Genomic DNA, 24,168 nt, shown 5'->3' with positions numbered 1-24,168 from the left:
ATATGCATGAGATTATTTTGATGTGGACAGTAAAGGTGGCAGGAATAATAAACTGAAGTGTAACCAGCAACATTCTGTTATGCAGAAAGTTCTCATAGGATTAAAAAGGCTTCTTACGGCAGTAGTTAAGAATCAACTTAAATATCTAACAAACGTTCTACACAACAGTGAATAGGTATATAACCTTTTTAAGATTACAGTCTCAGAGTTCTAGAAAAATATGGTTTTCATTACAAACAAACAAACAACAACAAAAACAACCCCCCACACTCCCTTCAGGAATGAATCCTTTGAGATTTCAAATCTGATTTTGCATCTTCAAACATTCCATCTGGCAAACTGGACAGTAAAAGATGACAGCAACCAAAAAATAAGATGCAATCTTCAGTCACTCTTTAATCTAGTCATAGAATGTCTTAATGCCCTTTATGTTCATATGGTCATACTGCACTTCAAGGAAAAACGGCCAATATGCTGTTAAATTGGAAAAAGAAGAGCAGTTCAATGCACCACAGTTCAGGGGGAAGGGAAGGGCTCAACAGAGGAACTATATCAAAATTTAGCCAAGATCTCTGGAGTTCAGATACAGAAGTTCTAAAATAATAACCTAGAGTTATACTTTTTAAACTGTCATATGTTTACCATAACAATTTGTGTTTAAAGTTTTTTAATAACGTGAAACCATATAGCATAATATTTTTACAACCAGCATTTTCACATACATGGAAAAATACTGGTTTTAAATCCTGCTAGTCAATTTGCTTATTCAAAAAATAGACCGAAAGCATGAAGTGCAATGCAGCAAAGCGGAGCTGAGCATTCTCTCCCTTTGTTGCTTTCATGGTCTCTGCTTTTTAGCGGTAAGACAGATGAGAAAGGTGGTTTCCTGAACATACGTTAACGTACCATCGTCAGCTCAGCACACAAATACACACAGTTGCTTCATGTGAGACTCCTGTCCTGTTTGTAACACTTCAGCTGCCAGACCAAACGGAGAAAACTCGGCCAAACTTCCTTAATATCCCAAGGTTTCCCTGAAGTCCATGGGAAACCTGCCTGCAGCAGGGACAAAGCGTCGGACCAACGTATTTATTGTTATCAATACTAGCGAGCTACCGCATTTAAAAGCTGCAAAAATGCTTTTTGATGAAAATATTGTAAAGATAAGCTGACTTCTAGACTCAAATTTGTCTGTCTGTATGAATGCAAACATTGTTAGCAGGCATGTGTGCAATGCACGCTACCTGCAGTTTTCGTTATTTTACATTACCAATAACATTTCCAAGAATAGGGGGGAGGAAGAAAAAGTATAAGCTAAATATCCACCTGAAATTTCAAAATGTTCTGCACAAGCACACTGGTTTTCAAACAATTATTACTTCATAAGGAAGAAAAATAAAAATACCCACGGTCTCGCTGGTTTCGGCAAGTTCACTTAAATTAATCTACAAGAAAATGAACAAGACAAAGCCATGAAAATAATTTCAATAGTGACATCCTAAGCTACAATTGTGCCCAATATTTTCCACATCTTGGATCCATGAACAAGAGGAAGAGGACTCAAACTGGCCTAAAACGCAGCGATACATGGGACCGCAACACAGAGAAACAACTTGGAGCACAGAGAATCCAGGTCATGATTTAGCCACAAAGACAAGGCACAAGCACTTCACAAAGAAGGGACCAGAATGCACCCTATAAATCAGATTTTATTCACAGGACATACCTATTGATACTGGTTTTAAATGAGAAAATGCTAAGGGCAAACCAGTGTTAACTGATCTCACTGCAAAATGAAAGGAGTAGGATGGAACAGCTTCCCTCTATAAAAAAACTAACGAGAATATATAGTTGTGGAGATACAGACAGGCAGAACAAACTACATGCTGCTTCCAACTCTAAACATATCAGCCCCAGTTCTATGGAGATCTAGTTAGAATTCTGCTTTTATTTCTCAAAGGCCAACACGTTATTTCAGAAAATACGTACCATGTTGCTGCTACGGAGCGGAACAACATGGCCACAGTCGACCCTCATCACGGCTCATTAAGATACTTATTTGCCTTACTCACTGTGGGACTTTGTTGTTAGCTTCACCGTTAACTTCGGGGATTGCAGAAATACTTGATGAAATACCAATTAGTTGTTGGGAAATGCTAACTCTGTGTCACAGCCACAAGAGGCTGTCAGGGGAATGTTTGCAAGGATTTAACCCCTCTTCAAATACAATATTGCAGCCTCTGTAGTGTTTTTCCTATCGGTTTGGTACCACCCGTTTTCTAGGAGCATGATGAAGATGATGATATGTGGCATCAGAATTAACAATGTAGTCCCCTTCGCAACTCCTTTGTTGATGCTCTTCCAAAAGGTGCGAAAAGATGGGGACAGTCGATCATACTGACACTTATATTGTCACATCCACTTTCCACACACACCGACACAAAGACGTTCACTTGGCACTCACTATTTATTCAGAAAATACAGCTGAAGTAAACTGTGCATTCTTTTCCTGATGCACCAAATATGAAAATAAATATCCAGAGTTGGTATATGAAAAGTAATACAGATGTACGGACAGGCGGAGCAGGAGCGTGAGGTCGGCCTGGGGTCCCTGTGGCATCGCTACTGTCTGCAACAGCAACCGGGCACAGGCACCCGAGGACCAACGAGACAGGCAGAAGAATTTAATACATTATTCCCTGAATGTACCTGAATTTTTAACCTATGTCAGCTTTGGACATCCAGAGTGTCTTCTGTCCCCATGCTCCCCTGCACCTGAATCCTGCCTTTTCGGGACCGGAAGATCCCAGACAGAGATTGTCCTGTAAAGAAGAGCCGGTCCCTTGTCCTTCCCCAGTGCCCCGTCCAGCTCTGCTACCCCCGGTATTGAAAACCCAGGCACACCATGGACACGGCAGCGATGCTTCCTAATAGTTTTCTTTATAATTTTTATAATTATTAATATCTCAATGGTTTTTGGTAGGTCACAGCTCATTAAAGCACCATTTCCATAAGGTGACTTATAGTAATCCCAGATCTTCTTTCTGACAAGACACAGATACAATTCATTTTGTTATTGTATGGAAACTAAGGGCTGCTTTTCTTCAGAATCAATATTTGTATTTAATCTCTTGAATTTCATCTGCCCCTTCAAATTCAAATCTTTTCCAAAATAAATTATCAACAGTATTCCTCATATACATCACATTTAAATCCCTTTTTACCAGAGTAAAAAATGTTCATCTTGTTATAAATTTATTTTTAAACAAAATCAATACCATTATTACAAGAGCACTTTGCTAGGATTTTTATTTTTGAAATGCAGACAGACCTAATGCAGCAAAATTCATAAAATAAGATGATTGCCAAAGCACATTTGTATCAACAACCAACCATCACAGACATCCTTTTCCCCAAAAAAGCTTCCCAAGCCAGGATAAACCAGAAGAAATGAGCAAACGCACAGGGATAACAGGGACAACACTTCCAACTGTACTTAATACAACAGATGAAGTATCTCCATAAATGGCATCCAAAATACTGATTCACCACCAAAACAGAGTTTCTTTAGTTAGCGACCCTGACAAATAAAATCAGTGGCAAATGGTCTTTCAGCCCAACAGAAGCGGTTGGAGAACTTGTCATCTGTCAACGAGGCTTGTTGCCAAGACACCTGAAATCTAGTAAACAAGGTACAGCAATAGTGCATTTTAGATACAATGAAATGCAGCCTCAATAGATTTAAGGCTAAATGGAGTTCCCTTCAAAGACATCATCTTCCTAATATTCTTCTCAAGGTTTTTATAGGAGTCAAGTGAAGAACACATCTACGTAACAGCAAAACTGAATTTCTAATTTGAAATGGAACTCGAAGAAAATCTCAAAGCCAGAGACCAAGTAAAGCAGAGCCAGCAAAAGAAAATAATTAATTGGTCTCTAAAATTCCCAAGTTGAAAAATCAAAAATCTTAAAAGCAATTTAATTATTATAGCATGTAGTTATGCTTATATTTATCAGATCTCTATAGGTGATCTTCATAAGCCAACACAAAATATTGCCTGAGCAATATTAAGTAGCCAATATTACAGAGGAAATAGTTTGAGCTAAAGGTCTTTCCTGTGTAGGCCCTGTTTGCTGCTTTGGCTTTGCTAATGTTAGCACACACTGAGCACTTCTCCAGCTCTATCCACAAAATGGTCCCAAAACCCTTGAAGTGAAGAAAAAGCTGCCACTGAAACTTGGCCATTATATGACTGTTTACAACCCTTATGCACAGTTGCATTAAAACTCTTTATAAAAACTGTAGCGCCCAAAATCTGATTATAATAACATTCTCTTATGAAGATCCTGTTCAGCATAGATGAAAAAGACTAATTTGTTCTTGACCGAATAATTCATTACTCTTTTTTTTAAGTTACAACAACTTTCCTTACCATTAAAAACCCTACTAAATAAAGCTCTAAATGAAGCTGAGGCTGTTAAAATCATTATTGCCTTCAGCTAAGCCAGACGGGTAACTCCACCTGGTAACAGCACATGGACAGGACACACACAGGATCCAGCCACACCAGCCTTCCGTACCATACAGCCCTACCCACAGCCAAAAATGGGGTTGCACCGCATTTTGACTGACCTGCAATAACCGAGGATGAGGAGGCGATGCAAGGAGCGTTTCGTTCTGCGGCTGGAAGGGTAACACTTCAAACCACCCCAGGTTTCGGCAAAGAATGGGAACCAGGGGTTTAAACAGCATGCTGGACTGAGAGAGATCTCAGCTGTAGGTGATGATTGTAATTCAAGCACAGGTGTGAAATGGAGATAGGGTAACACAGGAGCATTAAGGTAAAATACCAAAACGACTAAATTAAGGTCACCTGGTGTCATGTTTGCCCTCACAAAGCCACCACCTTACCTGGGCTCACCTGATGGAGTCATTTTGCACCAGATGAGGAGCAGTCCATGTGAGGAATGGTCAAGCTCTTCTGCCTCAGTACACAGACCCTACATTTGCCTCCCTGCAGTCAAACAGCTGATGAGAACCTGTGTGCCATGATCACCTAACAAACACCAAAACCTGTGCATGCAGCAAGCGTCTGGTTTAGGTCACAACAAATTTACCTGATCATGGAAAATATCATTTGTCCATTTACAATTTTAAATGTAGATCTTACAGGAGAGGAACTTCTAAATAACGCAGGCAAGAGCATAAATAACACTGCAGAGACCATATAAGCACTAGAAACCTTCACCTGGTACAGCTATTTGAAGACTTTCCTGTCCAAAGTGTTTGAAATTCATAGTACTACTTGTTTAACAAGTAACATACTTAGTTTTCTACCAGGGATACTTAACCTATTCTTCATTTAAATCTCTCATAAAATGGACTTGTTCTGTGATTAAAAGAATTTGTGCTCATTCAAATAACAAGCAGTATGTATTTCACTTAAAGAAAACAATTAAACAAAAAGCAATGCTGTCAAAAAGCAGAAATGCCCTCGCAGATTAACACTGACATCTCTGAGCTTCCCCTTCTCCAAACCTTCACGTTTTGTCACTTTTTCAATGCTGCCGCTCGCAAAAATTTAGACTGTGAGCTTTGAGGCAGGATGAACATTGCACAGAAAAACTGAAGCTCTTTTTCCCTGCTAATCACTGCACTTACAAGAGTTTCATTTCGATCCGAATCACCTGCTCTTTGTTCAAACCGAGCAGCCGGTGATTAAAACAAGAAGCCTTCAGCATTGCTGCCACATTCTTCTCGAGAGGGTTAAGTTTGGCAGCAGACGGCGTAAGACTGTGATAAAACCCCGAAGATCTCCAGGCTTTTTTACTGCCCGGAATTGCTTTTCCCACCCTCCCATCGCAGAGCTGAAAGCACCAGGGTTTCCTTATAGCCACCCTGCCTTTCACAGCGTTGGACAAAGGAAAAGTCCAAAGAAATGAGGGCTGTACAAGCGAGGTTTTGTGAGTGTTTCCTCCAGGCTGTGCTGGGGCACGGAGCCATTAACAGCTGCTTCTCCATTCACACGCTGTTCCTTCAGCACTTACAGCTCAGATCTTATTTGCTAGAAGAATATTCCTAATATCCGATGGAGTAAGGAGGCATTTTATTTAAGATTGACTAGAAAAATTTGTGAGTAGGAAGCTACCGTTAACTATCCTTCTACACTGCTTTCACCCCACTAATCTACAATAATGACATAACCTTTTGTTAACAATTTAAAATGTTTAATGACTGCAGACGTCTATGTATAAATGTAGTATATATTAAAAAAATCCAACATGTCTATGTTAAATAGGAAAAAAACCCACAGATTTTACTTGAACTTCATATTTGGCTTAGCAAAACTCACGTAATCTTTGGAAAATACTATCTCCAAGCAATGTTGTGGACAACGCTGACATTAGCGGGAAAACACCACCCCAGTGATGCTTCCCTTTCTGGAAAGGCCTAAAAATTAATTGGCATCTTGTTAACAAAGTCATGTTTGGTTTTGCCATTCAAATGACATAAAATATCTTAATTAAAAACAAACCTTAATTCAGTTCTTTACTAGAATGACACACCACTCCATCTGTAAAACTGCCTAAAGGGACACAGAGGTAACGGGGGGGATGAAGTCAAAGGCTCAAACTTCTCCTCTTGGTGCCAGTGACAACAGAATGGAAAGATGTGGATTATTAAAAATAATCATAAAAACAATGTAAATGCTATTTTTAAAAGGTCTTTATAACCTGTCTCTAAGAAACATGGCTCGATAAAGCAAAACACTCTGAACAATTACAAAATGCATTCTTAAGCAGAAATAGGAAAAAATATTGTTACTGTAAGATAGTAAGTTAACTTTTAAAAGACAGCACTCTGCTTCTCATTACTACAGTTTTCTTGTCCTTTAAAGAATAGAAAGTTAAGAAGGAATTCACTTGGCCATTCCAGAAAATAAAGAAGCGCACAGAATTTGGTGTGGAAAAAACTTTTGCTGCCATTACACCATTTGTTTTTTCACTTTTCCATAGGCTGAAGACACAAGGTTCCAAACCAGCAATTCAATCGACCTGGACAGAGGCTCCGTTACACTACGGGCGTGAGCACTGCGGAGAAATGGAGCAGCACATCATCATCTACCTGCACGAATTTCAGAGATATATATATATATGTATTTGTTTTGCTCACCTATTAGGTATATCTCTTCACTTTACCCTTTTTTTATTTCATACTTAACATACGTTTTCATCTCACGGCTACTTTCTTTTTCTTTTTAAGGAACCTAAAGTTTTAGTGACTCCCTCAATGTGTCTGTATATGGAGAGACTTTTATTATTACCTATAGTATCAACAATGATTTTTTGATATGGATTTCTTTGCTCACTGGCAGGTCACCTATTTACTAAGTATTTCACTAATCATAAAGATCTTTAGGCACGTGGAAGTGGGATACGTGCTCCAGATACCAGCTGTAAAAGCCTCATTCTTTAATCAAGATTTTTATACCAGAACATGAGACTTTATCTAATGACAGAGTGAAAATTAAAAGTGACAGATTGGGTGGCTTTTTTTAATCCATTGAAACATCCAGCCTTATAATTTTGGAAGAGAATTCAGCACCAGCTGGAATCCTCAGACAACATTAGTAAAACAATAACAAACCTCCCTCAAATAAAAATTTAAAGCATGAATTTAGAAAATGCTTTCAAAAAAATAAAACACACGTACTAAATTGAACAATTCCTGTGACCGACCACCAGGACAAATACCGTCACCTTGCAAACAGCGAGAAGAAACGCAGTATTTAACTCTGCTGAGGGTGTTGAATTGGACAGATTCCAGGCGACTGGGATTTACAGAGAACAGGTTCAAGTGGGACTTTACAGCAGCTGAAACTCAGGGTCCAGATAAGCAAATTAGCTTTGCACCAATAACGTTAAGCAACCATTTAAGAATAAAACCCCCAAAAAAGGACAAAGAACTTAGGAACCTATGGTTTGTTTGCAGGGTATTGGATTTCTACTCTAGTCTCACCCTCCCAGGGCGGCCTGAGGAAAAGAAAATATTCAGTCCCACCTGCGAACTCCAGGCGATGGTGGAATGAAAAGTATTGCTAATTCTGCCTTTAGGGCTGGCGAGCAAACCTTGTGCCGCGGCCTCTGGAGTGAAACTCCCTTTTCTGACCCGCCGTTTGCAGGCAATAAAGCTTTGAGTTGATGGGCGCCAACTCTTTGTTGAGGTTCTACAAGCAGGGTTTGACTAAGGCACTGCCGATCCAGAGGAGTTTGCTTCTGTTAATTCTACGTATTTGCAGTTATAGTATCATGTTAACAATGTATCTACTGCCTTCAGGCTGGGTTTAATAAAAAGGTTAGTTCAACTTCAAACATTTCCTAGAACTGTTCTTGAATTTCAGGAGGTCCCACAGAAACTTGTTACCAGGATCACCAACAAAAACCAGGAGCGGTGAGTGGTCAGATCTGGAGCACAGACACAAAACTACTTTATTGGTGTGAAAACAGCCCCTTGTGTTGTGAGAAACGAGATTATTTCGTTGTTCCTTGTCTAAGTCTTGCACGCTGAGGACCTACTAAGCAGGAAACAATGGCAAAGTGGTGACAAAACGAACTGAATCCAAGTTGTGTTTGTAAGAAGAGACGGGGTTACACAACCTCAGAGAGCAGCAGTCAGCCAACGAGAGCCTTCCCAAATAATCAGCAGCTTCTCAAGAGAAGGCAGCCGACACATTCCTGTAGACATGGAGCATTACAAGATACATGCAAAAACACAACTCATTTTTCCACAGTATCTGTCAAGGCTAATCATTAGCAATGGCTCAGCTCAGACAGAGGAATGTTTCAAGTCCTATTTCAATCTGCTTTTAAGAGTGTACAATGCTAGAAACTGGTATATAAATGTTTAAGATGGCAAGGAAGCAGCTTTGAGTTTGGAGTTTAAATTGTTCACTCCTGAGCCCCAACCCAAAAGAACTTCCACAGCAAATGGAGCGTGACATCAGGGAACTAAAGCCAAGGCTGGTTTTGATATACATAATACTACTTTATTCCATTTTTTCAACTTTCTTACAGGTTTAAAAAATGTACAGGGGTTCAGAACCACCTCAACAGAACAAAGAATACATCATTAAGGGAGATCTAGAGTCAAACCACAAGTGTGCAAGCGTGGTTAGCTTCCATTACAAAAAGTAATAGGCACAATCTTTACATATGTGTTTTGGTGAAAGAAGGAATAATAGTGCAGTGTTAAAAGGCACCAATAATCAATAATTGGGCCTTTTTAAAAAGCCAATAACCATCTAAGAAAATTACATTTGGTTGAAAATAATAATTTAAATATGTTATTGACTAGCATGCATCTGAACCCCTGGAAATTTATTACACAAACCTAATGTGCGCCCTTGCAAAATAAAAAAGATTTCATCAGTGGACCTGAAAATCAGTTCAGTACAAAAGGAAATACTGAAGCTTTTTGCCCGTATTTAATACTAAACTGTCTTGCTCACCTCCTCCAAGAACACTTGTCTAACGAACAGCTATTCAACAACTGCACAGAAGTATTTCTCTTAAAGCAAGTGTAATTTTTCAATCCTGTAGCATTGACCTATTCCATGTGCTAGGAAAACATTAGGCACAGACCACAATTTACATTTTCTCTAAAAAAAATACAGCATGTGCAAGCTAGGTTCACACAACGGATTGACAGCTACGACAGTAAGCTATTTAGATTTCCCAAAGATAAGGGTTAGTTTTAATTTTCTAAGCAGTGATGCGCACCGTTCTGTGCGATTATCATATTTGCATTAGGATTATCTGTGTAGCCGATAAAGGAGAAGCTTTAGTACACCCTAAAGGACACTACATCGATACCGTGTGCTGATTTAACAGGATCAAGAGGAGGAGAGACTGAAGAAGTCCTTGTCCACGGCAGCTGCAGTTACTCAGCCAGCCAGGAGGGGCTATTGCTTTCTGCAGGATAAATGGTTTGAAACTCGGTTACCTCCTTGGTGCCCTCAAACTAACCCACTCGGACACGATCGGATCTAGGGATGCACAGTATGGAAAAGAAAAAGGGGAAACGAGAGGGAGAGCTTCTGTGGAATTTGTACCAAAATGTGCCATTTTATCCAAAAGCGTCATGCCCAGTGTAGGTTTTATGCGCGGCGGATTGCTCGTACAACTGAAAATTGTACAAGATGTGAGCAGAGATAGAGCTGATTATTTAGCTGCAATATTTACTACGGTCCTCAAGTATATAATTTACGGATAGCCACTTACTGTGTTGCTGATTGTTTCCTCTTAAATACATTTAAATTCAGAAGGCTACAGTATATTCTGACACAAAGATAGTAAGACAACTTTTCTACAAGGGAGAAAATAGAAGGTAGTAACTAACTTATTTTATGAGGAACCTCCTCTGATGTGGTAGTTATTTCATGCCCTTTGGAAGATTTTTAGTTCTGACTTTCTCGGTTGTCTCTGTCGAATTGCTCTGCTCACAACTGCACAAGAGCTTTACCCAAGCTCAGCGACCCCTCTTACAGCAGCCATCGCCTTCTCGGCAATCACTTTGAAACTCACTCTAACATCACAGCAAACTATTCAAGTAAACATTTCTCTCCTGGCAAGTTTCCAGGTACAGCAAATACTATCAAACCTCCGCGTTTGATCGCATGCGCCACTTTTCTTTAAATGGAGCAGGAATTAGCCCGTTTTCTCGGCTTAGGGTCCCGTACGTCCCTGTCTTTTAAACACATACAAGATGAACATATTGTCTCTGACAGTCTCCGCAGTCCCAGCCTGAAAACGCTGTTGGAGAGGCTATAGATCACACAGTTGCAGAAACTATTGCTTATAGCAAGCCACGTCGTTAAGAAGGAAAGCGCTGGGTTTTCCAACACCCTAGAGCTCTCCAGCAGAAAGTATATGATATAGGGGAGCCACAGCACGTAGAACACACTGGTTATCCGAAACAAGACCATGGCATAGCGGCGATCGGGGCTGTGCCCAGTCTCCCCAGCAGCATCCACTTCGTGGCTAGGAAATCGAGCTCTCCGATCGTTTATCTCTTTGGTGTGCTGCCGGCAAATTTTAAAGATGTGGAAATAGGTGAAACATATGACAAAGGCAGCAGGAGCGTATAGTAAGCACACGATAAAGCCAGTGAAATAGGCATTAGTTAGCCAGGAGGTAGCACACCATTCAAAAATATCTCCATGGTAACCAGGTTTTCCCCAACCAAAAAAGGAAGGCAAGAAGATCAGACAAGAGTATATCCAGATCAAAATGATGCAGAGTCTCAAGCGACAAGGTGTGACCAGCTGGTTATAGGAGAGAGGCTTTGTTATAGCGAGATAGCGATCCACGCTGATGCAAGCCAGGCATGCCATAGATACGCTTTTTAGCACTGAGATGATATATCCAAAAACTTGGCACATCAAGGACTCGTGGACACCTGTCGAGTAGTGGAGCAGTGACAAAGTAGGTACCAGGCAGCTAACTCCAACAAAAAGATCGGCATAGGCCATGGTCTGAATAAAATAGCTGGTGGTGTAATGATGCAGAAGTGGAGCACAGTGAAAAACAAATATCACAGTTAAGTTACCCGCAATAATTAAGAATGTTAGCAAGACAATAACAACTGTCTCAAGGATACAGATGTCAACTGCATTGTAGTGACCAAATCCAAGAGGGCAGGAGAGATGTTCAGAGACGTTCAGAACACTACTGCTCATATTCAGAGTCCTCCATTCAATCCATCGGGACTGGTTCATGTTTTGAGACTGGGGAACACTGCAATCTGAGCCGTAGTGAGCAGATGACCTGCTGAACAGCAGCTACGCTCTGCTTCAGCGTCTCACGGTCTCTCTTGGTAGACACTGCCAGTGCTTACATTTGGGAGGGTTACAGTCCCATAGCTGTTGATGCCTCCTCAGCATCAGGGCATCACCTCTGGCACACCTTAGCTTTAAGGAAAGAAAGAAAGAAACAAACAAACAAAAGAGAAGAAAAAAAAAAAAGCCAGAAAGAGAAAGGCCACTGATCAGCTCCTCCAGTGCTCTTGACCAATCTTTAGCAAACACAAGGCACTTCTAAAACAAACAGGTATTGTGAAATATGGAAATAAAAACTGACCGAAGAAGGAGACACATTCATTTCCCAGGGGAGGAAGGGGGGGGAATCTCTGCTTATTTTCCTGAGAAAGTCATTTACTTTGGAATATAATGGGGTGAGGGGGGGGGAAGAGAAGGAGAAACCCCAGTACAGCTCAGGTTTCCTTGACCAGCAGTTACTGGAGATTATCTTTTTAATGTCCCAATTCAAATCACAGACTGACTGGAGAGTAAAGGAAAAAGTTCATCATCTAATGCTGTCTTTTCTGGCTCCATTCAGGAGTCAGTATTCTGTATTATCCATGCTATTCATTGGAAAGGTAAGGAAAACATCTTTGTCAAGGTTAATTCCAATAGACTCACCACTGTTTGGGTATGAATAATGAATTTTATTTGGAGGGAGACGGGTGGGGGACAAGGCAGGTCTGTCCTCTGACTCCCAAGAAAGCAAACATACATCTCGCATACAATGAGGAAGATTACGTCTATTCCTTTGAAAATGAAAATAATTTAAGGAGATAATTTGGAGACTTATCTCAATATTCACAATTCCTTCCAACACTTATAGTCCATTACAATTATTAATGCCAAAAGCATAATTCAAGGTCCCCACCGACAAAATAAATCCTCTTGAATTTAACTTCAGCAGTGGTAATTTAAAATCAGCATCTTTGGAAACTCTGCCATATTTGCTTCAGTGGGTCAGTACACAGGAGTCCACAGCTCTATCCATGACATTGCTCACCTCGGTAGCAACACCTGAATCATTCCACAAACCCTCATACAACGAGAACCGAAACTTCCATCTGCATTCTGCTGGGAAGCTAATGAAATGCTGATTTGACTAGAAAAGCTGCCATTGTTTACTACTCCATTATTCTGTTATTCGGCTTCATCTTCTACGTAGTTTTAGGGTTTCTATATTTATTAGACGATCAGCATAATAAACAGTTGCTTTAAAAAATGTTCTTTGAATTGCAGGACATTACCTTGTTCATTTTATTCACAGTTATGGAGAAAGGAAACGTTAAAAGAAAGCATCTTCTGTTTTCAGTTTTAAGTAAATGCTTGATTAGTTCAGGAATCATTAGGCAGGTAATTAATTGTATACAATCTTGCTTTTTAAAAGGCCCCTAAACTGTTAAACCCATCTTTCATCCTAGAGTTCCTGAGACCAGAAGACTGGCAGTGAAAATTAATGAATCCACAGAAAATGATCTCCAAGGTCATTCAGATATTACGCTGGCGTTTGCTTTAAGTCTCTTTAAAAGTACCAGAATCTTTCTGATGTTTTTGATAGTCCTTGCTGTGTCTTCAGGAGGAATTTCAGGTACTAGAAAAGAAAAATTTCCAATTCTGTTGCAGCAGTTTGAGAGAAAGCATTCTTTTTGGAGTTAATTTCCTGCCGTGCATCGCCACGCTGTACAGAAAGTCCTTTCGATTTTATAACATCCCAGAATATTTCCGGCTATTCCTTCCCTTTGTCTATAAAGCAACAAAACACGTATCAAATCACTACTTTCTCTAATTCTTGGTTAAAGCAAGGCAGCAGTCTCTCTCACCTACACGCATCCTTATCAGCCGCTGCGACGAACTGCTTGACAGGGGAGTCCTACTTACTGTGGCGCGGCTGGAGCTTCTGTCGCTGTTTCTCTCCTTCCCCCTTGAAATTACTGCTTGCACCTGAGTCCGCTCCTCCTCCCTCTCCCTCTCCACCTCCTCCTCTCCCCAGCCGATGCAGCCGAGCCGGGCGCTGCAAAGGTGACCGGCCCCCCCGGCCCCGCCAATGGCCGCGCCGCTGTCACTTGGTAACGGCGGCCGGGCCGGCGGCGCCCCCCGCAGCGCGGCGGGGGAACGGAGCCGAGCGGGGCCGAACGGAGCCGAGCGGGGCCGAGCGGACCCGAACGGAACGGCTGTGGGAGCGGGAAAGCGGCCGTGGGGGTCAAGGTTCCAAGTGCTGGGACCCGCTCGTTCCAACAGCCGAGCTCCAAACCCCACTGGATGCCAAAGGTTTAAAGAATGTTTGAAGTCCAGAGGATACACACACACACACACACACACACACACCCGCCCCCCAAATAAATCACATTTCAATCCGGTCCACCCAACTCCCTATAGCTGTGTAGGTTATTTTAGAAACTGCCATCACCAGCTCACTAAAAATGTTCATTAAGAGTTATTCTCAGATGGCTAATTTCCTGTGCATCTCTTATTTTGCGAAGCTAAACATTTACAGACAACGTCGATTTGCTGCGGTTTGACACAAATTTTGTCCTGCTTTAAAGACAAAATTACGGTCCCCTAAAAATTAATTATTTTCATACTTAAGGCAGATTTATTTTAGAACTCATCTGCAACTCGTTTCAATACTGTACCAATGTTTAATTGCTCCACTCAATAGCAAACATCAGTTTTAGTACAAATACTTGTGAGTAACACGTTATTTTTCAAAGCACAGACTTTTTAACCCCATCAACTGATCTCTCCATTCATGCAAATAGATGCTGTTATTCCCCAGTTAAGGACTCGGAACTTTTGTTTACTTCGTGCTTCCTAAAAATAAAACCAGTAGCAGAAGTACAATCATCAAAGTTATCTTGCACAGACATTCCACACGTCCTTAGACACAGAAACAGCAAATTTAGGTACCAAACAGTATTCTGGGCTAGATCAGCAAAATACATGTGTCAAGAATGGTATCGGAGGCTTTAACAAACTAAGTCAGTAGAAACTAGAGTGATTTAAATTCTTCTAGTTCCAAGGCAAACCACAGGCAAAATTTTAATAAGCTGCTCCTGGGTTAACATCTTGTATTTCGAGTATAGCCTGGAGCAAAGATCCAAGCCTGAGTGACAAGTCTGTAGAAATGTGAAGCAGCATAGAATGCAGCAGTGTGAGAACGGCTCGCAATAACGGCGTGTGATAATGCCAAATTCCTCCATCGAAGGACTGAAGAAAAAAATTAAAATCACTCCCAACACCTCCGGACTGTAAATGGCTGCAACAACAGATTTAATGACTAAATGTAGTCCCCGAGTACAGCTTTAAGCCATAGCTATCCATACCACGGGCAGAACAATAGGAAGCAATTTTTATTCCTCCTCTTCCCACTCCTCCCGCGGGGAGGAGGAGGAGAACAGCACCGGTGTGCACAGGAATGGCAGCTCCTGGGGGGCTCCCCAGAAACAAGGGGACAAAACACCTTAACATGGATACTAGGAACCTCAAAGACACCGGAGAACGTTAGATAAACAAAGGTAAAGCCTAAAATTAAGTGGACCACAGAAATGACATGCTCAGTCATCCTACTTCAGGCAGATTTGAATACTGGTGACTCCTAAAGCTTTCAAACCTTGTGGCGACTACTGAGTCACCTTGTGGACAGGTCAGACCTGCAAAACTGCCCAAAACCCTGTGCTCAGCGTTCTCAACCCTGGCAATAAGCACCCACGTCAGCCAAATGTGTCAGGTCTTGCACAAGAAATCCACATACTGCTAAGCAGGTAAGAGGGAACAGAAAAATCGATGGCAACGTCTGCTGGTTGGTTTTCAATGCAGGTAAAATGCTTCCCTGTCATGAATTATAATTAAATGGCCAAAGTGATTTTAAAAAAACCCAGTGATTTCTTTGTGGAAATACAAGCAGGCTTCCTTCACTACAAAGAGAAAACAAATAAAGTCATGCTGCAAGCTGCCGGTGGCTTTATCACCTCAGCTTCTCCCGGTGGCATTTTCTAAGGAGCAGCAGGGCAAACTTCAGACTGACTGCACTGACTTGCACTGCATTTTATGTATATATGGAGGCAAGTGTAAATTAAAGCAGAAATCAGTTAGTTCTGACAAAACTATGACATTGCAGACAGAATTTTACAAGATGTGGCAATACTGGAATGTTCTATGGGAGGCCGCTCTAAGCTCTACGGAGAACGTTTTCTATCTGCAGGTTAGAGACATCATAGGGACTCTGGCACAGTTTTAAACTGCGCTTCAGGATGGTTTTTTTTAAATTTGCATATAAAGAAAAGGAAGTGAGAAAGATAGAACTGTTGGAAGAATTTAATGGCTGTCACCAAGGCAATATTTTATATGGCACATAAATTGCATAGCTGGTTACGTCCATCAGAAGGACCGAGTACTCTTCAAGCTGAATAGAAGGAGCAACTCAACACCTTCTTTATGAGTTACATCAGCTAGAAACAACAGAAGCTACCACCCAAAACAGAAGGCTCTCACCATCTGATCCTGCTGAAAACAGAGGAGATGCAGGAGCTCGAGCTTTGTGTGTGAAAAGAGCCTGTGAAAGCAGCGGTGACGTGTGGGACCCTGTAGGGACGAGAGATAAAGCTTCTCAGACAGAAAAGGTCCACGCAGAGGTAGATTTGGAAGTTCCATACAAGGAAACAACCTATTACTCATTTCTTCTATTTGGAAATAGCAATATTTGTTTTCTGTATCTTTTTTTTTTGTACGGCAACAGGACTGACAGAAGCAATTCCTGCCGCGCACAAAGAAGCGTCTCGGTCGCACCACTCATGTCTAGTTTGAAGGCTTTCAGGACTGTCTTTGTTAAAATATTGGATGGACAGCTGGATTAAATGGACAACAATCATTCCTGTAAAATCTTTTTAAAAAGGCATTGATTAGAGCAGGGAGATGCAGCTGAGAGCGTGGGATGAAGAACATAATAGTTATTTACTTCAATGCAGACCTGAATGACAATGTTGACATATATACCACCTCCTTACCTTTCTTTCTTCTGCCCAACCTTTTTTTTTTTTAAAGTATTATTTTCTTTTATCCACTTTCACCTTAACCTACAGAATAAAGGTGTTTCTTCAGTTTGCTTTATTTTTATCTCAACCGCCCCTGGCATTTCCCTGTCCACCACATCATATGGACACTCTGGTTTTGTTTTTAATGCCTCCAGAAAAATTCTGTTCTATAAAGCTTGCAGCTTGGAGCGCGGCTTAAAGATCAAGTAAAGGAAGAAAAATCGGTAGTTACCTAAAAAATGTTGTGTGTGTATGTGTTTGTTTGTTGGGGTTTTTTTTACATCAGACTAGTGTTTGAGGTTGCTCTCTGAAGTCATATTGATTCTGTATTTAGGGCAGAAATCAGTTCGTTATTTGGAATATAAAGGCTCTTTACAAAATCCACCCACTACAGCCGTCTATTTAAAAAACTGCCATGAAGAGCTCTAGCTTACACAGAACACACAGAATTTTCACCTGAGTAAAGGCACATAATATGAGATATAAAAGGTATACACATAGATGCATAAAAGCATTCTGTTTTTTTCTCAAAATAATCTTCTTAATCTAATAATTTAAGGCTTCTTGAAACACTTCACATTTGAAGGCGCATCTGGATATCTAAACCCAGCTCAAAGCAAGGCCAACACCAAAGTCGGGTCCAACAGCTTGCGTGGGCTGCGCTTCCAACATTCAACCACTCGCAATGTGATGTACAATTTTTCTTGCTACAGTTTGTCTTCATGGTCACCAAGACTAAACAGATTCCGGACAGTGGTAAAAACCCAAAAGTGTTAGTTCTCAGGGAAACTCTGGTATCTTGTAGAAAGTTTAAACCCGTGAAATATTTCTCCGCCTGATATTCTCATTTCTCAGTTTTGCTATCACAGATTGGTTTCCTTCCCTTCTCCCTCCCACCCCATGATCATAAAAAAAGCCATAAATCATTTTACAATGCTACGGCCCACATACCCCTGTGACTGCAAGAAAGATCAAGCAATACGAGTTCCACAGCTACGTTTCTGAAATGCAGATGCTCTTGTGAAGCACTTACCCCACTGCTACAGGGTAAAAAACATCCCCAAAGCCTACAAAAGCCTTCTCTGCATTAGAGGCAAAACGGAATTTGATGGCAGCGATGGAGTAGGTTCTGTAAGATGGAGAAGAAGGAAGGGGTTGGTATAATTTGGTGGAGGGGGAGTTCAGGTCACCTAGTAACATTATTCCTGTATTTAATAAACGTTAAGCAAAATTTTGGCATAAATTGCTACAAAATCCCTTTAAACATTACTACTGTGATCTTATGGATTAGATGGTTACTTTTCTGAATTTTACATTAAAGAACATTCTTCTGCAGGAGGAGCTTCCCTCAAGATGATATTGATGCCCCTACGACAGATGGAATTCACTTTATAAGCTCAATTCGGAGTGACAAATACCACCAAACTTCTGCGCCTCCAATCAACAGAAATAAAACCCCTGCAATAAACTATCTATCAAGAACTGAAATGCTGTGAAGTCTAATGAATGGTGATAACTAGCATTTTTCAGGAATTAAACACAGTATTTACTTGAACAGCGCTTAAGCTACATAAGGATGCTATTTCATAACTGACCACATATGGTAAGAAGAGCTCGGCTTTTTCTTTAGCTCCCGCTTCCAGTGTGTGCCTGATGTTCAGTCAGTGGGTTGTGGAAACTCATGGACAGTCTCAAAGAACATGTGTTCCCTTCAAAATTGTCCCTCTGTGTTTCAGGTACTGTCCCAAACCCCATGTGCTGTCCATGCAGCTGTCCTAACACAAACCAGCCTCTGTGCACGGAAGGACATTCCAGTGAACGGAAAGGAACTAGCTATTAATTACACTGCTTTCTAAAGACAATTAACATTTTCACCTGTTAATTCACGGGACAAAAGACAGCAATTAAGAGAACTGTAAATGAAGAAAAACTGAAATGTACAGAATAGCCTGAACAGTGCAGAAAGTATTACCCTTTCTTTTCCTGTGGGAATCAATTTTCATATTTTAAAATAATACTTCAGAGATTATTTTAATGCTGCGCTCATTTAAACTTTTTAGAGGCATGTTTTGACCTAGTTGTGTTTTTCCTAATGCTTTTGTCTATGTCAAGCCAGGACTTACCTTCCATGGATATTGGTATTCGAAAAGCACTTCACAACTGGGCACCAAGACAGCGTGTGTTCTAAAGGATTCCCACTGACGTGGCAGAAGCAGGAGCTCAGTCAGTATTAGTGGTAATTCCATCTCAGCAGAGTTAGAATAACAGATTTTAAGGCTACTAAAAAAAAAATCCCAAAATCCCAACCTATTTTGATTTGTCATATACCGCAAGCCAAACAGTTCTCTTAAACTACAGAACGGCCTTTTAAAATACAACTCATTTTTATTTAATTAGTTCAAAAGACGAATAATTTATTGTGGCCTTAGCCAAGTGCTATGGCCTGAGCAAAAGCAGCTACTAAGATACCAACACAAGGATCAAAACCAGATACATCTGTCAGTCTTTCAAAATCATCAGTTTGGAGGCACCAAAGAATAAAGTTGAAGTACACGCAAATGTGACTTTCATTCTCCATTGCCTTGTGAAAGCAAACAAACAAAACCAGTTGCATCTAATATTATTTCTTTACGTTCTCCCAAGAGCTTTCAGTTCTCCTTCCCCTCGAAGCATCCCGCAGAACTCAAAGCCAAGGCCACACAAGCACCAACTGCTGTATGATCAACGCTGCGTGTGCTTCCACATCCTTCAGCATCTCACACCACACTACAGCAAAACTGTGACAAAACCCTCCACACCGTAACCTTTGGAAACTGATTTTTAATCTGTCCCGTAAGCTACAACATGCACATGATTTATATTTTCAAAAATAGATTAAAACCCTTCAGAATTATCCACTTCACTCCGATTGTCTTTTCTAAAAGTTATTAACCAGCAGCTCGGATTATGTGACCAATTCCCGGCCGTGTGTCAAGAACGGATTCAAATCCACTTTCTGTGGATGCACCTGAGGTTAAATCGTCGCCGCACATTCTCCCAGAACATCCAGTTTAATCTAGACGGGCTCCCTGGAAGCACATGCCTGCTCACATGGACAATTTACATTTTGATTTGCGTACATAATTGGCACATTCCACCCCAAACTTTTCCTTTAATAGATTTTTTAAAATAGTGCTTCCTCTAGGAGACAAAAGGTGGCTCAGAAAAACACTGAACAACTAGGCTAATTTTGGAGAAGAAGTCGTAGCTACAAATGTTGGTGCAGACAAAAAGCAGTTAGAAACTAAAGACTCACTCTTGGGGTTAGTGAGGAGCCAGCGGTACTGATCCCAAACTTAGACTAGTAAATCCAATCCCACTGTTTCTTGAGAACAATAAAGCTGGAAAGAATCAAATTGTGAATTTTAGAAAACTATCTTTAAACAAAGTGTTGCTCAGTATTACTATTCTACCATTTTTTGTGAAGAAATGGAGAAGAGGAACATGGAAAGGATATGGCACGAAATCTATTTATGAACTGAAGCGTGGCACAATTTCTTTTTATGGATTTTAAGCTCAGCTTCGTTTAGACCAAATTTTCCTCCCAGCTGGAACTGCTGAATAGGTATCGGTTATATTTCCTTACAGCACGGAGTCTGTATCAGCGCAGACTTGCATCAATAACCATATATGAGAAAGGAGCAGGAATAGCTTCCTACCAGGAGCAGTCTAGAGGGAAAATTCTGCCCACAGGAGCAGTTGAAGCAGATTCCTGGGTAACTCACAGGCACGGAACCAGCAACGTGTGGAAAATGCCGCTGAACGCGAGAGTTACCGATTTCTTTTTTTCCCCCCAGAATTAAAAATTAACTAATTAAAATGTATAAAATCATCTCCTATCTGATAACTATGTTTCAAGATTAATAACATCTAAACACATTCAACTTTCAGCAGCTAGCAAATTTTCTCTTAAATTAGTTTGATTGTATTAGATAATGAGGACGTTTGTATTTATAGCGAGAAATTGGCACATGTAAAATGTTATGTGAGCTGAGAAATTATTCTTTTATTCAAAAAGAAATACCAAACCTGACATTATTTGCCACCTCTAAGAAAAAAAAAATAAACTTATAGTTTATCAGTACTAAAAATGGGTTCAATATAAAGACAGCATTTTTCAGAGAACCTACAAGTCCTTTTGGAAAGGACAATATCAGGGAATACGAAAGATTAAGTCCAACTTCTTTCACCAATATTAAATTCACACACAAACCTTTCCCCTCTACTCAAAATTATGGTTTGAAGGTAAAGGTCAATCTCTTCATTTCTATATTTTACAGTTATATCCCACATAACTTCCCAAAACTCAGCACATCGTGACAACGAACTCAACGCTGGCCTCTTAACTAAGGGAAGCGCTGGGTCCTCCTGCTGTGTGTGTGTGTAGGGCGGCAGTGCCATCACTTTCCTATGGCCACTAGAGAATGAACTGGCTGGAAAAGGCACGCAGCGTGTTTCCCGAACACCCTTCTCCCCAGCATCTCCATCACGTCTGCTGCAGGAGCAGTCTGAGTGTGATTTGTCCTCATATTTTTAGTGAAAGATCAAGAATGACACGACAAAAATGGAGTTACTTGCTGCAAAACTTCAAGAGTAATCTTTAAAGCCATCTAACAGTAAGGGAGAAGAAAACAACCAGAAAGAGGGACAGCTTTCAATTGCATAAAGAAAAATGCTTCTTGTAGCAGTAGCAGTTGCCTATAACTTATTTATAGCCATTCCATGTAATGAAATAAAGATATTAGAAATTACTCTAACAGTTATGGTTTTCTAGTACATTAACTACAACACATAAAAATGAAACCCCAACAGCAATTTTCTACAGAGGCTTTATACAGTGACTTGCATTAATTTTTCTGTATAACTTATGAAAATACTCGCAAGTCAAAAAACTGCCATAGAAATGGAAGAAGGCTAGATTAAAACCAAATATTTTTCAGCTTAAGTTCTAACCAAAGTGCTCAGAGGGGAAGAGCTTTGCTACATGTCCTTCTCCCCCACCACCCCAAGAAGGTTCCTTAGAAAACAAAGCAAAAAAAGTGAGGAAAAAACTGGTGACATTCAAAAAGCTATATTTTATTGTTATGGCAACTGATGTGCTAAAAATAAAGAAATAAAGTTGTTATGGCAACTAGAATTTTAAAGGCAGTCAAAAGTAGAATAATCAAGCATTCTGCTGGCTTAAGATGTAACGTCTATGACTCAATTTGGAGAAAGAGCTTCAGAGGCAAGTAGTGGTTGGGGTTTTTTTGGGATTCTGCTTTGGAGATCACAATTAGTACAAGTTGCAGAGAACTCAACAGAGCACAAGGGAGGAAATCAAGGTGAACAAAAAATGAGTCGTTCGAAGTTCTCGCTGGCAGTGAGATGAAACACACACCCTATGCCGCTTAGTTAACATCCTAGCAACCTCACCTGTATCCATAAAATCTATCTGCTCATCATCAAAATAAACAGCAATGGGACAGTATTTATGTCACCCATCCCAATGATCAAAAGACACTATATAACTAAAAGCTACTTAAGGATTTTAAATTAAGTACTGAAAAGTTAAGGAATACCAAAATTAATCTGTCTGAAGAAGCAGAGTTCTGCCCCTCTGTATGTATGGAATTATAAAGATGAGTATAATTACAAGATCATAACATATTGAAGTTTCTGATACACGCCTGATCATCATTACAGGGCTCCCAGCTATACAAGCATTTCCACGAAAATCATAGAGAACTTGCTGTCTCCCATCCAACACTTGTCAGATTGTCAAAATTGCTACTTCAGTTTAAAAAATTAATAGAACTGTGTGCACTGTGAAATGTTCCACAGACCATACTTCGATAACCCTTAATTAATTCTAAGCAAAGTATTTAACACATACTTCAGAGAATTATGACTAGAAACAGTAACTTATACTGGCAATATTTGCACTGGAACCATGTACGTAGCATGTGCTCGCATCTCAGTGTCAGCTCATTTTAACAAAGGATGTGCCTTGTATTTTATCTTTGCTGCAGTTAATCAAAGTTCCTACCAGTGTTCCTCAGGACTATTTTCAGGCTCATATGAGGAGGCCATGAGCGCTTTCAACATGCGGGAGCAGCATGGCCAACAACACAGATCAAAGGCAGGTTCCTCCTTCACTTTTACTAAAAGGAAAAGGATCAGGTTAACTCCTTATTGCAGCATAAAAATCAAGATGTCCACCAGAAACTCAAACAACACACAAAGGAGTGCAACAAGGATCACACAAACAAATTTCAGTATATCTTTGCAGTTTTGCTTCCTCAGCCTTAGTATTTATCCTTGAGGCTGGATACACAATCAACTCATTCCCTCTTAAGCATCACATGAAGCCACAAGTGTTTCTAGAGAAGCAAATAATGTAGGAAAAGATGTTAACTAGTGAATCTGTGACAAAGTCAACAGTTTCTTCAAAGGAACCTCCATGTACAACAGTTACTACAAATAAATTTTTCTGAGTCAGGATAAATCTTAGACATAAAAATATCAAGTCTTTAAATCACAATTGAGAAGTATTCTGTCTAATGGTTAGGTTAAAGGAGCCAGGCTGCATATTTTCAAGGTTTGTTACTGACTCAAACAGCTACTAAAGACACAAGAGATGCTGTTCTGAGCTTTCTGTGAAATCAGTTTCTTCATTTTATAATATACTAAACTTAATCAAATGCACAGTTGCCTGAAATATAAGTCTTTAAAAGTTGAAAGAAAGTGTGCAGCAGTCCAAATATCAGTCCATTTAATCAATGTTAATGTAAATCCATTGCTTGCCTTCAGCACCTGGGGTCACATTCGTGATAGCAGGTATAGCCACTCTGCACTGAATATATATAAATATAATCACATAGAAAAACATCCTCAAATAAAATCTATTCAAACGTCTGCAGGCACATTTTATCCCTAGCATGTGTTTCTATATTTTCAGTTTTCCATAAAAGAAGAACTCGAGAGCAAGCATTTTCCTAGAAAGGCAAAGCAAATCCTGGAGGGTGTGCCAACAAACACCAAAAGCGCTTTCTGAAATTACATTGACCATGAATGAAAGAAAGGCGGCATGGTTCCAAAAGGTACCTCTAGTTCCTTTGCCATACAGGTAACGAGAAGCACACTTCAAGGACAGAGCAGCGTTCCATTAACCTAACGAAGGGCCGGCCTGTCCCCGCTGCCCTGTGCCAGCTCTGTGCTCCCAGCCCCCAGTTCCACCACCTACACAACGAATCCAGCTC

At 40.3% G+C, this 24,168-nt stretch overlaps 2 protein-coding genes across 25 annotated transcripts in view; both read right to left on the bottom strand.

Moving 5' to 3' along the window:
* Positions 1 to 24,168, bottom strand: part of RABGAP1L (RAB GTPase activating protein 1 like) — a 245,480-nt gene that overhangs the window by 137,754 nt on the left and 83,558 nt on the right. The gene's annotated exons all lie outside the window — the stretch shown is intronic.
* Positions 3,281 to 24,168, bottom strand: part of GPR52 (G protein-coupled receptor 52) — a 32,060-nt gene continuing 11,172 nt past the window's right edge. The window contains exons 1-3 of one of the 6 annotated variants that reach the window (XM_065070845.1): positions 13,679 to 17,898; positions 12,480 to 13,601; positions 3,281 to 11,969 (exon numbers count right to left, since the gene is read on the bottom strand). In XM_065070845.1, the coding sequence (XP_064926917.1) occupies positions 10,692 to 11,777 (1,086 nt within the window). In that variant the 5' untranslated portion in view covers positions 11,778 to 11,969; positions 12,480 to 13,601; positions 13,679 to 17,898 and the 3' untranslated portion in view covers positions 3,281 to 10,691. The other 5 variants (XM_065070846.1, XM_065070850.1, XM_065070849.1 and 2 more) reach the window with 5 other exon arrangements.

This window comes from Columba livia, chromosome 8 (genome assembly GCF_036013475.1).
Source record: "Columba livia isolate bColLiv1 breed racing homer chromosome 8, bColLiv1.pat.W.v2, whole genome shotgun sequence".
Classification (NCBI taxonomy): Eukaryota; Metazoa; Chordata; class Aves; order Columbiformes; family Columbidae; genus Columba; species Columba livia.
This window is presented reverse-complemented; position numbering and strand designations above follow the sequence as displayed.